General features: G+C 43.5%; 1 protein-coding gene across 1 annotated transcript in view; it reads left to right on the forward strand.

Moving 5' to 3' along the window:
- Window positions 1-16,484, forward strand: part of LOC126267022 (putative serine protease K12H4.7) — a 78,883-nt gene extending 62,399 nt beyond the window's left edge. The window contains exons 7-9 of the mRNA XM_049971795.1: window positions 4,028-4,160; window positions 9,664-9,833; window positions 16,306-16,484. Of these exons, the coding sequence (XP_049827752.1) occupies window positions 4,028-4,160; window positions 9,664-9,833; window positions 16,306-16,412 (410 nt within the window). The 3' untranslated portion in view covers window positions 16,413-16,484. The remainder of the gene's footprint in view (window positions 1-4,027; window positions 4,161-9,663; window positions 9,834-16,305) is intronic.
- Window positions 16,485-17,000: the final 516 nt, after the last annotated feature.

The raw sequence follows: 17,000 nt of genomic DNA on the forward strand, positions 1-17,000 counted from the left end.
GTCAGTTAGATTTTCGAAGGAACCGTACCGACAAAGATGTCGAGCCATGCCGACTTCAGTACCGCTTACATTCTCGGCTGAGGATCCAGGGCGCAAACATCCCACTCGATGTGATCCCACTGATCCAGAAAAAAAAATAAAAAAAATGGCTCTAAGGACTAAGGGACTTAACATCTGAGGTCATCAGTTACCTAGACTTAGAATTACTTAAATCTAAATAACCTAAGGTCATCACACACATCCATGCCCGAGGCAGGATTCGAACCTGCGACCGTAGCAACAGCGCGGCTCCGGACTGAAGTGCCTAGAACTGCCCGGCCCCGCAGAATCTCGACTAGGTATAAATCCAGTGAGTCTGGTAACCCGGGGAGTACGTTAACTCATCCAGGTGCTCTTCCAACCACGCACGTATACTGCTAGCCATGTTCCAAGTTGCATTGTAGTGCTGATACATGCCGTCGTGCCGAGGAAAACCGAACTGCACGTAAGTGTGGGCGTGGTCCCCAAAGATAGATGGATACTTACGTTGATCCATTCTGACTTCCATAATGACGAGATCACTCAGGGAATGCAACGTAAACGTCCCGCATACCATAAACGCAACTTCCCGGTAGCAGGGTGTTTACTTTCAGACGTTTCACGTCGTACACTCCAAAGACCACGTACCCGATGGAGCAAAAAACGTGACCCACGTGGAAAGACCACCTGTCACCACTCACTGAACATCGAGTTGCAGTACAGGCGTAAAAATTCCAGCCTTCGTCGCCTGTGAACAGCCCTCAGCAGTGCCTTAACTAGACGCCTGCTGCAGAGGCCCTTACGCAACAGCAACGTTCACTGAACGGGTGCCTACGAGACAGCGTCGATAGCCTCTCGATTCGTCAGGCCAGTCAGTTTGTCAACAGTTGCGTGTCCATTCACCCGTACACACCCCTTCAGAAGTCGTTCAGCCCTATCGCCAGTGGCGTAATACCGTTTCTTCGGTGCCGATGTTGGATCGCGCTATTTTGGCAAGCACGGTATACATAAACCGCTGCGGCACGCGAGCAGTTTACAAACTCAAGCGTTTCGGAAATGATTACACTCCTGGCGCGATATCCGATGATCACGTTCGTTTTGACGTCAGATAAACCGCTCCGTTTCTACATTACGATGACGACTGTGCTGTTTTCCGCGTCCCCCCTACGTTCTTTATATGCCGTCCATTTCTATAGTTCAATTCTTTTATCTTGGCGGCTAGCGCATACCCGCCCACACGCGGGAGATTGCTGCGTTGCCAGTTGCAAACGACGCACGCGTCAAGAGAAGCAGCGCCATAGTATAGTATAGTTCGCAAACTTATGTTTCGGGGGGATCGCGCTGTTTATTAGTAAAGCCACCACTTCCGCATAAAACCTTTCGCTGCTACATATACGTGCTCCCCGCATTCCGCGCTGTGCGCGATTTTGTCATCACTACACTGCTCGCCTGTGCTAACACATGGTGTTCCGACTGCTTTGACAGACTTATCATTCGATTTCACAAAAACTATTTGGTCCAAAAATACTCTATAGTGCATTTCCCTTGCGCTCTGGGCACTGTATTGAATAAGAACCTTCCTCAACTTTGGCTTTGCCATTTTAACCCACCAGTCAATAACAGTGGCATGTCTACGAGGGTCAGTCAAAAAGTAATGCCTCCTATTTTTTTTTCTACGTTTAATTGTCAGAAAATTTAAATGCAATTACATAGGTTGAAAACCACAACATTGAGGATCATTTTGTCATTTTTCAATGTAATCTCCGCCCATCTCTACAGTTTTGGTCCATCTTTGAACAAGGGCATGTATCCCAGCACGGTAAAAATCACAGCTCTGCTTCCTAAGCCATTGACGCACGGATGTTTTGACGGCCTCCTCATCTTCAAAATGAATCCCACGATGAGCTTCTTTTAGTGGCCCGAACAGATGGAGGTCTGATGGTGCCAGGTCAGGGCTGTATGGGGGATGAGGCAAAACTTCCCATCCAATTTTGACAATCTCGTCAGAGGTGTGACGACTGGTGTGTGGTCTTGCATTGTCATGCAAAAGAAGAACATCTGCCATTGATTTTGTTGGGCGAACTCGCTGAAGACGTGCTCTAAGTTTTTTGAGGGTTGTGACGTATTGAACAGAATTTATTGTGCATCCCTGCTCCAAAAAATCAACCAGAATCACACCCTCTGTATCCCAGAAAACTGTTGCCATAGCTTTCCCTGCCGATCGCACAGTTTTGAATTTTTTCTTCCTCGGCGAGCTTGTGTGACGCCACTCCATTGACTGCCTCTTTGATTCGGGTTCAAAAAAATGCACCCATGTTTCGTCCCCGGTCACAATTTTTTTCAGAAACTCATCTCCCTCCAAACGGAAGCGCTGCAAGTGTTGGGAGGCTATTGTTTTCCTTGCCTCTTTATTCTGATCGGTTAACATTCTTGGAACCCACCGTGCACAAACTTTTGAGTACCCCAATTGTTTAATAATCGTGATCACACTGCCTTTACTAAGAGAAATAATGCGACACACTTCATCTGCAGTTACCCGACGGTCACCACGAATGATGTCATTAACTTGCTGAATGTTGTCTGGAGTCACTGCACTCACCGGCCTGCCGCTCCGCTTTTCGTCAGTCAACGGTGTTTGCCCTTCAGCTTCCTTACAACGACGAACCCATCGTCTAACAGTGCTGACATCCACTGTCACAACACCATACACCTTCTTCAGTCTTTCATGAATGCGTATGGGCGTTTCACCTTCTGCATTCAAGAATTCAATCACACAACGCTGTCTCAAACGAACATCGATGTCGGCCATCTTACAAACTTCTGCTGTGCTGCCACCTGTTGACACAGAAAGTTACTACTGCAGTGGATTGCAGAAGAAGGTTTGAGGAATGGCGCCAAATTCAAATTTTTCACTTAACTTAATTTTTTTAAGTAGAAAAAAAATGGGAGGCATTACTTTTTGACCGACCCTCGTACTACGAGCACGCAGGCATATTGCCCTTGTTTCCTTTAACCATTACGCTAAGGCAGCTCCTCATTCAACAGAATCAATGGAGGACTCTAAACTATCACGCAAGTTACCGACAAACACTGATGGTATGACTATAAATTACTCACGTGTCGTCGAAGTACAACAGGAAATAAACAATTACCGCTGTTCTTTATTGCGAAAAAGCGGTTCGTGAGAATTATACAAACACCCTTCCTGAATTAGGAGGCTTATTGCTTGTTTGGTTTAATTAATTAATAGAATATGAAGCAATGTTTTTTCCAAACTTTCCATAAAAGAAAGTCTGCTATCAAGACATTGCTTTTGTTCAATTACTTTATTTATGACTGAACGTTTCTAAAACTGAAGCCAGTCGTCCATGCTCTGCACTGCAGTCCAGCTCTGCAACGTTGTTCTCTGTTCATTGGCTGACTGTGTTTTGTGATGTCAAATGCGCAGAACGAATCTAAACTCGGCCGCCGTTGTAAATGACGCTCACTATACTATTGCCACCTCTGTCTGTGAGTGGTTATTGCGCGTTGCCGTGAAACGTACGCAGTGGTCAAAAAAATGGCTCTGAGCACTATGGGACTTAACGTCTGAGGTCATCAGGCCCCTTGAACTTGGAACTACTTAAACCTAACTAACCTAAGGACATCACACACATCCATGCCTGAGGCAGCATTCGAACCTGCGACCGTACCGGTCGCGCGGTTCCAGACTGAACTACCTAGATCCGCTCGGTCACCAACGGCCGGCTGCAGTGGTCACATTGAGGTGATTAAACTGTGTGGTTGTTATGATTGCTGAGGATCTTCTGGAGTTATCCACATGAGATTGTAATTTTCCATCTCTCATTTTCTATTAGTTATGTTCAGTGAAATAAAACTTCACCCTATGTTCTGCGCTACTTTCTGTGTTTCGCCCAAATATTATACTCTGGTTCTTTGTTTGTGCATGGTGGTTTACCTTTTGCAGTGGCCTAGTAGGAGAGGGAATGTGACTTCCACCATGTTTCAGTGCGCCAGTGGCTGTGGCAGACCTGCACAGAGTTCGGCTACTACCAGACCACGGACTCCGCTAACCAGCCGTTCGGCAACAGGTTGACGCTGCCTTACTTCACTGACATGTGTGCCTTACTTTACGGCTCAGAGTAAGTACGTTTCACCAGAGCTACAGGATGCTTGTTTCTCTTCTCAGCAGACAGTATGTCAGTAACATCACAGTACGCAAACGTCGAGGCTTTTTTGATTTTTTGAGACAGCACATTTCTCTAGCGACAGACATGGTTGTTGACGTATGTAGGATATTACAGAATCTCTGTAAAGTGTTTTACTCTCTGATATCCAGGAAGAGATCACAACTTCGTTCATGCATACTCTTCCATCTATCATATCATGTTTAACCAAGATATTTCTGAGCAGAATGGTGAGATCGACGAGTTCCAGCAGAAAGGTCTGAAATCAGTAGCCCTTAAAACAATCGTTTTCTAAGTACACTATGTGATCAAAGGTATCTGGACACCTGGCTGCAAATGACTTACAAGTTCGTGGCGCCCTCCATCGGTAATGCTGAAATTCAATATGGTGTTGGCCCACCCTTAGCCTCGATGACTGTTTCCACTCTCGCAGGCATACGTACAATCAGGTGCTGGTAGGTTTCTTGGGTAATGGCAGCCCATTGTTCACCGAGTGCTGCACTGAGGACAGGTATCGATGGCGATCGGCGAGGCCTGTCACGAAGTCGGCGTACCAAAACATCCAAAAGGTGTTCTCTAGGACTCAGGTGAGAACTCTGTGCAGGCCAATCCATTACAATGATGCTATTGTCGTGTAAGCACTCAGCCACAGGCCGTGCGTTATGAACAGGTGCTCGAAATGGCTCTGATCACTATGGGACTTAACATCTGAGGTCATCAGTCCCCTAGAACTTATAACTACTTAAACATAACTAATCTAAGGACATCACACACATCCATCCACAAGGTAGGGTTCGAAACTGCGACCGTAGCTGTCACGCCGTTCCAGACTACAGCGCCTACAACCGCTCGGCAACAAACAGGTGCTCGATCGTGTTTAAAGATACAATCGCCATCCCCGAATTGCTCCTCAGCAACGTGAAGCTTCGACATCAATGTAGGCCTGTTCTTTGATAGTGCCACGCAAAACAACAAGGGATGAAATCCCACTCCATGAGAAACACGACCACACCATAACACCCCAACTTCCGAATTTACTGTTGGCACAACACACGCTAGCAGAGGACGTACACCGGTCATTCCTCATACCCACACCCTGTCATCGGATCGCCACATTGTGTACCGTGATTAATTACTGCTCAAAACGGTTTTTCACTGTTCAATCGTCCAATGTTTACGTTCCTTACACCGAGCGAGGCGTCGTTTGGCATTTGTAGGCGTGATGGGTGGCTTATGAGCAGCCGCTTGACCATGAAATCCAAGTTTTCTCGCCTCCCGCTTAGCTGTCATAGTACTTTCAGTGGTTTCCTAATGCAGTCTGGAATTCTTGTATGATGGTCTGGATAGATATCTACCTATTACACATTACGACCCTCTTCAACTGTCGATGGTTTCTGTCAGTCAACAGACAAGGGCGGCCTGTACGCTTTTGTGCTATACGTGTCCCTTCACGTTTCCACTTCACTATCACATCGAAAACAGTGGACCTAGGGATGTTTAGGAGTGTAGAAGTCTCGTGTACAGACATATGACACAAGTGACACCCAATCTCCTGACCACGTTCGAAGTCCGTGAGTTCCGAGTAGCGCCCCATTCTGCTCTCTCACGATATGTGATGACTACTGAGGTCGCTGATATGGAGTACCGGACAGTAGTTGGCATCACAATGTACCTACTATGAAAAACGTATGTTTTTGGTGGTTTCCGGATACTTTTCAACACATAGTGTATGTCTATGATACAGTCAATGAATGGTCTTATGCAGAAGATAAAATACATCATTTGAACTTAATTTATAACAATATGCAGATCATCATGGAGACAGAGCATGGTTGTTGTTTCCTTTCCCTGGATTTTACGGCCAAATGAAAGAGTGTTGGCTTTTCGGTATTCGCTTGACACTGATGTTTATTTTCGGCCTTCAAGTTATTATCATCCCTCAGAAAACGCAGGTGTGCTTCTAACATGTGTGCATGGAGCACACACTGTTTCAATTTCAGATAATTTGCGTTAGGAGCTCGTCCATCAATTGGCTGACAGATTAAAAGGACAGGTTAAAACCAAGGGCCTGTCCTTGGATACCAAGGATAGTACACCAAGAAAACTCGTGGAAAAGCGTTACATTGTATATCGATGTTGGACCTATCTTTTGTACACCACATAATCTGCTGTTATCGATAAGTGTATCTCCACAGGGCATTTAATGGAATATGCGGAAACAATTTTTCAACGGCCTCATGATTTTGAGACTCCATTATTTAAGAGTCCGCGGAAATACAAACTGTGGAAAATCTTGTGAAACGTGATACCGGCTACAGGTTGGATAACAAATGAAAACCCGTCACTCAATCAACCCAAAAATAACAGATTATGTCGAGTGGCATGAGAACAAGCAACTCTACGGTGAGTTCAGTTTTGCAGTTTCACCATAGACGCCACCGTACGTGTCACTACGTAGACTGGAGACCCTTAATGCTGTGACCGTGGTTTTACTCGAACACTGCGCTAATAAATAGTCCTCCGTTTTCTCTCCCTCTCTGTTAACTGCTCTCCGGTTTCCCTCTCCATATTTAAATTAACTTATAACTCCCTTTCCAGCTCTCCTACTAAATCAACACCAGGCATCTGTTACCCTTGCCACCAAACTCGTCCACGTACGTACACAAACCAAGATTAGCAACACATTTATCTGCTTCCCACGACAATAAAATTGTGAACATTGCTCTATTATTTTAACCTGGTTTTGAATGTTACAGATAATACCGAAGATTTTCAAAATCTTGTAGAGGGGTACAGGCAACTGACAGCCTGCTCTCATGATGGAGCAATGAAATGAGAACTAAATGAGACAGAACTTGTGTCCGTCTTCACCGGCTCACCTGATGACTAGCAAGTAGGAAGATGAAACATCGTACTTGCAACTCTGAGACACTGCTGAGCAGTCGTTCTATGTTCTTCGAACAGCCTTTCATGTGCTGCTGAAGTTCAGTGTTATGACTGTGTTGTCTGGGCGTGAGAGTACGTATAGGGAGTAGGTTGTGGTGGTGGTGGTGGTGGTGGTGGGTGGTGGTGGTGGTGGAAGGGAGGGGGGAAATAAAGCGCTTGTTTCAAGAATTTGGGGGTAACTGAAATAAAGAAAACGGAGAGAAGACATTAGAAAATACTCAAGTAAACATGATACCCAGGACAGTGACTCTTTCTGCCAAGTCTGAATTTCTTTCTGGTAAGTTGAAAACACCAACTAGGAAATAAAATATGGAACACCCTCACATCAACCGGTTTATTATACTGCAAGGACTGAGAATATTCTGTCATTCCCATTTTGCTATGTTGGGTCTGCTGCGCGTTCATGATCCGAAATTTGATGGTGAAACAGAAGCTTAACGTTCATTGGTAATTATCAAATAATGGAAAAATTTATTTATTTAACTATGGGTAATCTTTGTCCAACCCGAGTTTATAGTCCCAATTTACGGACCTCTATGCCGAGGAGACAAACTACAACCTTGCTTCCCTCGTCCCTCCTACTCCAAGCAAAGCCTTCGCTTTGGTCTAAGATTCAATCCTCACGAAAGGTTCATCAGCGAAAGCAGGTGAAAACTCTGCCACAACTGAGCTTTAAATGAAATTCATGGTACAGTCTTCTGGAAAAGTGATGTCAACCGTATTTAAAAATGAGACAAGCTACTTGATAAGTTACATTCTTCAGTGTATAATCAGTATAGAAATGATTAAGAATCGGGGTTAGTACATCGCAAGTGAAAAATTGTGGCTACTGTCTAATTTTGTGTAAATGTTTTCTCAGAAGCATCTGGATGTGTTTGTCCTCTCTTTCATAAAGATATCAATATGTACAATCCTTCTGGACCACATATACCCGTAAAAGTTGTGAATGTTCCATGTTGTGCAGTCATGGTCTGTGAAACTTTGTTGTTTCTAACATTTCGTCCACAGTTGCATTGTATATCTTGAGATGTGTTCCTGGTTCATCTGAAGATGTCCAACACAGCTCTGGACGGAACTAGGAATGAAAATGATATGACCAGACGAAACCAAAATCGTCTGGCCATAACTGTGGGTTCTTTGATTGCTATGAGAGATGGCTCATTGGAACTACAACATATGAAATACTAGTTCGCTTTACTATATGAATGAATAAAAAAAATACCTAACTCGATTCATTCCTTTGCCACGGAAGTGCTTGATAATCTACAACTGTCATTTGCTATTACTAACTGTTCTCTTGATGTATAATGTTCAACATTTACGAAAGTATGTTTCCATCTGAGACTTCAATGACGCTGTAGTCTTATTCGATAATGTTGACTGCTTCAGTTGCGGTGACACATTGGGCAGAGTGTTTCCATGCTTGGCTCTATACTGACCTCTGTAGGAGGGCAGTACTGTGCTGAGAGAAGCGTGGTTCTCAGGAGTACCTCCCTTCATCACTGCGAATTGCAGCGAAACATCGCTAACATCTGTGGTAACGATGTGCGGTACCGACTTTGGTATGGCAACGTAATCTTTGGACGATACCAGACAACAAGTTTAGTAGACTTCAATCTTACAACCAAGAAGACCCGTTAGCAACTAATACAACCACTCGTGAAAGTCTTAATTGTGTCATCAAAGTGTAAATATCATCTAACTTCAACTAATCCGCGGAGTAGTTTTACTTTATTCAAACAATTCATTTGAAAATATTCTTGTTGTAAATTGTCCAAAGATTTGTTTATGTAGTTTTTAATCATTTTTATAGCTGAAAGTGGGTCTTACTTTCAAAAGACTGATACAAAGTTGATTTTTATTCGTCTACGTTTTTACATTTCACTACCAGGTAAGCTTCAATAGCTTCAAAATTGCAAGTCATGTCAAAGGGTTAATCCATTTTCTTCGGGAAGAAGTTCCGTGAAGTATCGAAAATTATTATTCTTAAACTGTTTGTCATATTTTTTTGTAATATGTTTTATAAGGCTGGGTTCTTACGTGACTTCTACAGTAACTCGCATAGTGCATTCAGCATTGAACTGTTGCTCCCTACTTTGACTGTTTGATCGAACGCACTCATTTTTCAACTTTGTTACTTGTTCTGTATTTTCAGTGACTTCATAAATACGCATGTACTGAACTTAATGCAAACTTTTCCATTTTAAACGAATAATTTCCCAATATTGAAAATCCCGTTATGGTATTACTTCATAGCTCTACTTTATATTTGTGCTCAGATTTCCCAAAAGTCTGTTTTATAGGGTTTTAAACAAATTGTACACATATTTAATCACTATGTAAGCAATTTTCAAGCTGCCGCAAATATTTTCCTTTTCCATAACATTACAATAGACTTTCTGCCTAGAAACTAAAGTTGGAGTCAACTATCATGTCTCGATAGGGAATAGGTGCAGTGTAGGTACCCTTGGAGTAACTGTGTCACAGCGTTTCCATGATGTTGCTGTTTCAGGTACACGGCGGAGCGAGTGGAGGAAGGCGTGACGAACGCCAACTTGCTGTACGGGGGTCGCAACCCCGACGTCACCAACGTCGCCTTTGTCAACGGCGGCCTCGACCCGTGGCACAGACTGGGAGTCCTCGAGGACATCAACGAGTCGTCTCCAGCCATCGTCATTGAGTGTTAGTATCTCTCAGCAGCACTGTATTCATATAATTAACTGTATACATTTCTATAGCTTAACTTTAGTCCGAGTTCTGTGATTAATTTACATTGGTACTCGGAATGCGTATTAGAATGTTTAGATGAAATCCTTTTCTGGCTGCATAATCTATTAGGCAATTTCGACCGATATCCCACATCCAAGTGTGGATCTTTTAAGGCTTTAATGCTTCGCGTATGATCGTGTTATACATTCACCATAAAACATGTACCGGGTATCTCAGATTTTTTTGATGAAAATTAGGCATACGGGACGGAATGCTAAACTGAGCTCTCTGAAGCAAGGGACTAACATTCGGAGTGTACTTATTTTTCTACAGTTGAAACTCATAGTAACTTTTCAAAGTAGGTCAACAGTCGCAGAGCATACCTTACAAGCCAGAGAAAAACTTTTGCTGAATTCTCTGAAATGTCTACATCTACGTCCCTGTTGTCTGTGATCAAGGTTTATCGACAGTCCCAACGCATACTTCATAAATCACAGATAAAACGCCTATCGAATTCTCTAAAATATCTCTGTTGTCTGTGATTGAAGTTTCTCGCGGCAAAATCCTTGCATAAACCATTCTCAGTTTACATACAGTGTCAAATTTAGGTCAGAACTCGAGCTTTATTCGAAATGCTCCGTCATCCTCATCAGAAACAAATGACTGTCGTGGTTGTTGGTGTGGTGACTATTCATAGCCTATAGATTGTGGGCGTTCGGCGTACGTCATCATTACGTCATGCTACCCGATATACTGCCCATGTACTTACGCGCTACGCCACCACTCTCGCAGGAAAGGAAGCAAACCAGAGCACTCCTCTGCTACTGCTCAGCATAGACAGCTCGCTTTCAAGCATCACTAAGATTACAGCCGCTATTCCAGATGAAACTGTTCTCGCATTTTCTAACTTCTAGTGGTTCTGTAACAACAGAATGCTAGTATGTAGTAGCGTGGGACAGGATTTTAATTCCATCAGACATTATTCTGTGTTTATTTGTGAGACTGGGCTCAACAACTGATCATTTCTCATGTTCTCGAGTTTATGTGCGTGTGGCGTTCAGTAAAGATTCTGCACACAGAAGAAATTTTACAAAATCCAGGACCCTGACAGCCAGATTGTCCATAACCGCACACAGTTCCTCTATCCTCTTAGATGGTCAGAAAGTAGGCCTCGTGCCTCTTCTTCCCAGAACCCTTCCTACTATTTTAGATGTAACGTCGCAGAAAAAATGAATCACAGTAGGTAGATATTTACATCATTGTTCGACATCTCCGCGTTTTCGCTGTACAATGCGCAAACCAGTCTGGATTGTAGCTACCAGCCCTTTCCATTTCCTACTCTAGTTTCAAAAACCCAACGATTTCAGGGAAATTAAATGGTTCAATTGGCTCTGAGCACTATGGGACTTAACTTCTGAGGTCATCAGTCCCCTAGAACTACTTAAACCTAACTAACCTAAGGACATCACACACATCCATGCCCGAGGCAGGATTCGAACGTGCGACCGTAGCGGTCGCGCGGTTCCAGACTGAAGCTCCTAGAACCGCTCGGCCACCCTGGCCGGCTCAAGGAAATTACATAAAAGAAAAATCAACCATAGACACATTTCAATAGAAAGTAAGTAGTTTTTTGTGGTACAGTAAGAAATTCGATGCAAGAAACTAAATAATTTACACACACGTGTGTATATCACATTGATCTTTGAAGCTTTGGTTACATCTGAAAAATCCGTTCCTGATTATTAGTTTCTTGTATCAATTACTGCTTGAAACATCACATATCGTCTAAGTAATTTTGGTGCTAAGTTTTTCTGTAGTTTGTTCTGTACGTTGTACCTGTCCAGTGTTTATACACTATATACGCACATCAAAAAAATGTTTTACGTCACCCCGGTTCTCGGAACTCCTGAAGATAGATGTTGACTGTGGATATTGTATCACAGACACAGTCCCTTTGACTGTTCATAGATTTCACTAAACCCACCCAAAGATGTAAAAAGCCACACAAGAACAGCGCCTAATAGAAGGAGGGGGCCCGACAGCCGATCAGTTCCAGTCATTCCTCCAGAAAGGAGGTAACGGCTAGTGTTGTCTGTAGTTCAGCCATGCCTAGACGGTCAATACCGGGGGTCGATCGCGTCCGCATTGTTACGTTGAGCCAGGAAGGCCTCTCAACAAGGGAAGTGTCCAGGCGTCTCGGAGTGAACCAAAACGATGTTGTTCGGACGTAGAGGAGATACAAAGAGACAGGAACTGTCGATGACATGCCTCGCTCAGGTCGCCCAAGGCTTACTACTGCACTGGATGACTGCTACCTTCGGATTATGACTCGGAGGAACTCTGAAAGCAAAGCCACCATGTTGATTAATGAAGTTAAAATCTTCTGGGTTATTAGGCCACTTCATACTACTAGTGTTCTAGCAGTAGTGGACACTATAAGATCCTGAGGAAGATCCCAGCAGAGTGGTCGAAACGTCGATTATTTTAGTAGAAATATAGCGCGGCCTAATAACCAGGAAGATTTTAAATTCAGAGACAACGGCCACGAAAGCCTGCAGAAAGTTGATTAATGCTTTTCGTACAGCCACAGGACATCATGTTACAGCTCAAACTGTGAGCAGTAGGCTGCATGATGCGCAACTTCACTCCCAACGTCCATGGCGAGGTCCACCTTTGCAGCCACGACACCATACAGCGCGGTATAGATAGGCCCAACAACATGTCGAATGGACCGCTCCGGATTGACGTCACGTTCTCTACACCGATGAGTGTCGCATATGCCTTCAACCAGACAATCGTCGGAGACGTGTTAGGAGGCAACTTGGTCGGACTGAACGCCTTAGACACGCTGTCCAGCGAGTGCAGTAAGGAGGAGGTTCCCTGCTGTTTTTCGGTGGCAGTATGTGGGAGTGATGAACGTCGCTGGTGGTCATGGAAGGCGTCGTCAAAGCTGTACGACACGTGAATGCTATCGTCCACCCGATAGTGAACCATATCGGCAGCATATTGGCGAGGCATTCGTCTTCATGGATGACAATTCGCGCCCCCACCGTGCACATCTTGTGAAAGACTTCCTTCAGAATAACGACATTGTTCAACTAGAGTGGTCAACATGTTCTCCAGACATGATCCCTATCGAACATGCTTGGTATAGACTAAAAAGGGCTGTTTACGGACGATGTGACCCACCAAACACTCTGAGGGATCTACTCTACGTCGAATCGCCGTTGAGGAGTGGGACAATCTGGACCAACAGTACCTTGATGAACTTGTGAATAGTGTGCCAAGACGAATACAGGCATGCACCATTGCATGAGAACGTGCTACTGGGTTTTAGAGGTACAGGTGTGTACAGCAACCTGGACCACAACCTCTGAAGGGCTCGCTGTATGGTGGCACAACATGCACCACATGCAATGTGTGGTTTTCGTGAGCAATAAGAAAGGCGGAAATGATGTTTCTGTTGATTTCTATTTCAGTTTTCTGTGCAGTTTCCGGGACTCTCGGAACGGAGGTGATGCAAAACTTTTTTGATGCGTGTATGTATAAACACTCCTGACTGCACGCATACGCAATTTGCGTAAATGTGAAAAGACAAAACAACTTGTAGTGTTCAGTCGTAAACTGTTATTGATGACATAGCACCTTCAAACTATATACTTACGGTTCGATGATAAGTGTAGTATTTGTACTTTCATACCTACTCCTCCGCATCAGGATTCATCCGGAAATCGTCGTTTCCGTACATCGGGCATAGGGGTGATTGATGCTGCTTATATTATAAGCAAGACTATATATAACTGAGGTGCCAGTGAACAGAAGATTAACACTTTAAAAGATGCTCGCTGGAAAATGCCACGGTAATCGAAATTGACCGACCTATAGGGCATTGCAATGTTAATTTTACAGTCAAAAGCGGACTGTGATTTTCTAAACAATTATTATGGATGCGGAACCAAACGTCAAAGAAATATTTTTATTTTAGAAAACCAGAGTACAGACTCTTTTATTCCTTTGAAATAATATCAAGTGTGTATCCCTGTCGCACGTGTACATGTGACAATTACTATGGAGCATAGTGGTTTACTTACAACGACAAGAGGAGTTTTCTGTTTGCCACTAACAACCATTGTTCTTAAGTAAAAGATTTCTTACGCTTCCCCTGTTACATTAATACACCTCGCCCAACGTATTTTACAGTGACTACATACCATCCCTGAGGTTTGATCCTGGGTGGTATGCAAAATAATCTTTTGTAGCTTCCATTATCCATTCATTTGACATTCAGATTGATTGGGAAGGGAAATGCGTCAAAGTCAGACGGTATAAATACCTGTGTTTCTCATTCCTAGAGCACATTTGTTCGCAGTGTATAATCATGATGAGACAGTTCTGAATTTTGAGATTCGCGCTTGTCGTACACTTCATCAATCAGTTACACGTATCCCTCTTACATCCGAGAAAGCACTAGCCTAATTTACCTTCTTTTCGTGCACGGTCACCGACTACGATGCACTGATTTGATTGACGTTTCTTTTCCAGTCTCTTCCATAGAAACGTTATACGAAGTTAGTCGGATTCGTTTTAATACATCCCTGGCATTGCAGACAATTCGTTTCCTCAGTTGCGTTTGGTCAGTAATCAACGAAGGCGATGTCCATCTTATACAAAGTCTTACTAGAGTTAAATTTCCACGAAAAAATAGCACTTTCCTCTGATGTCCACCAAGATAGCAAAGACGCATGCTCCCATCGTGTAGTTACACACAGACGTCGTGAACTGGGTATTTGGGAGGAGAACAAGACATTTATTGATACCATAGGCCACGGACGGGAGGCTCCAGGTTATGAACTGCAAATCTGGCAGCTCAGACTCTCCTGCTAAGTTCATCCTGTTATTTAATATTTTTAATAACGCATGTTTGACCTAACTTTTTTCGTAATTCAATTAAAATTAATTCCAGTTAAAAAATACGCTGCAGAGGAGGTCGCTTACAACGAGCCACTGAACAAGGTCCACTTCAATGTTGGCAGGACAAAGGCAACGGCGTGACTGGTCGAAACTGATGGTGTAGGCAGATAAGATGCATCGGCCAAGAGACCCCGCCATACTGAAACAGGAGGATAGTAACAGGAAGCAAGCGGCGACGAGGGGGATGAAAATAAAAACAAGATAACCTCACAGTATCGCCAATTCTTTTCATATACCTTGACTGCCAATTGTGCAATTCCATACTGTGCACATCCTTTACGTATCATATAGGGTTGTAGCTTTTGGGGCATACTTCACTTGGATAATTTCGAAGAGAGGTCTGGCTATGTTTGATTTCCTCTACCTTTTTATCAACTTTTAAAAAGGAAGGTGCGTGATGCTCGTAGACATTTAACAACTATGTACGAATTTTATCCAAAAGAAAGACTGTTAAGATGGCACAAAATTAGTTTACTCAGGCACAGACCGAGCCATGAAGATAATCTTTCCTCACATGAAGCTAATCGTTTAACTTGGTAGCGGCTTATATTTCACCCCTTACAGAACCAAGAAGGATGATGAGCTAATTCGGTGGCGACAAAGAAAATTTGTTACCATCTAATACAAATTTGATTGTTAACAAGCCTTTTCTGATAGTATTAGGATTGTACCCTCGTACGGGAGTGAGACATGGACGATAAATAATTCAGACGAGAAAGGAAGAAGCTTTTGAAATGCAGTGCTACAAAAGAATTCTGAAGATCAAATGGGTATATACAATAACTAACGAGGCGGTAGTGTATCGAATGGGGAAAAAGAACGCGAGGCACAACTTGACTAAAACAAGAGACCGTCTGACATGGCAGACTCTGAGTCATCAAGGAAGTCATTTGGACAATGGAGCGAAGTCTGACGAGTAAAAATTGCAGTGACAGACCAAGGCTTGATTACAATAAACAGATTCAGAGGGATGTAGGTTGAAGGAGTTTTGTAGGAAGGAAGAAACTTGTACTCGATAGACTGAGCTGCAGCCAAACAACATTCACAACGAAAACAATAACAATATCAACAGGTTTGGATAAGCTTATTTCTCACAACTGGTTAACAACCAACGTTTCAAGTATAATATGGCTTGAAAAACCATGTAGCTCTCGATACATAGATAACAAACCGAGTTTAACATTTAATACATTCGACACTCACAGAGATGAGGAAGTATTCTCAGCAAAGAACCTCCTTCCATTAGGCCTCCCCACGAGAAATGGGACAGATCTTTGGTTATATGTGGGAGATTTACAGACCGGGAAGTGTCATCTCTGAACAAGATATGGGAAAACGAGAAGTCGTAACAAACAACAAGGTGCATTGGTGATTCTCTTGGAGGTCCAATGTTCCACTGCGAATTACAACATATGATAAATGTTGTGTGTTACTACTACAGTCCTCGAACTGATGTGTTGTTTCCTGTTTACAGACGAGTCGCACTGCTCGGACCTATACTCCCCGTCACTTCAGGACATCCCACAGCTGACGGCAGCCCGAGAGAGGATAGCGCAGCTGGTCGCCCAGTGGATCAGCTAGAACCCACATAGCAAGTCTAGAGCGTTGGTCAAATTAATTTTAAATTAAGAGCAATAAATTGAGAAACAAAAACTATCTTAATTTCTTTTCAAACCCCTACTCCATTCACACATACAGAGATATGTAGAAAGGCAAAATACGGCGCAAGGGTCGACAACACCTATATAAAACAACACATGTCTGACGCAGTTGTTAGATCAGTAACTGCAGCTACACTGACAGGCTATCAGGATTTAAGTGAGTTTGAACGTAGTGTTATAGTCGACGCACGATCGATTGGACACAGCCTCTCCAAGCTAGCGATGATGTTACTGAAAATATCAGAAATCCGGTAAAACATCAAATCTCCGACATCGCTGCGGGCGGAAAGAGATCCTGCAAGAACGGTGCCAACGACGACTGAAGAGAATCGTTCAAGGTGACAGAAGTGTAACTATCCCGCAAATTGCTGCAGATTTAAATGCTGGGACATCAACAAGAGTCAGCGTGCGAACCATTCAATGAAACATCATCGATATGGGCTTTCGGAGGCGAAGGCCCACACCTGTACTCTTGATGACTGCACGACACAAAGCTTTACGCTTCGTC

The sequence above is a fragment of the Schistocerca gregaria genome, chromosome 4 (genome assembly GCF_023897955.1).
Source record: "Schistocerca gregaria isolate iqSchGreg1 chromosome 4, iqSchGreg1.2, whole genome shotgun sequence".
NCBI lineage: Eukaryota > Metazoa > Arthropoda > Insecta > Orthoptera > Acrididae > Schistocerca > Schistocerca gregaria.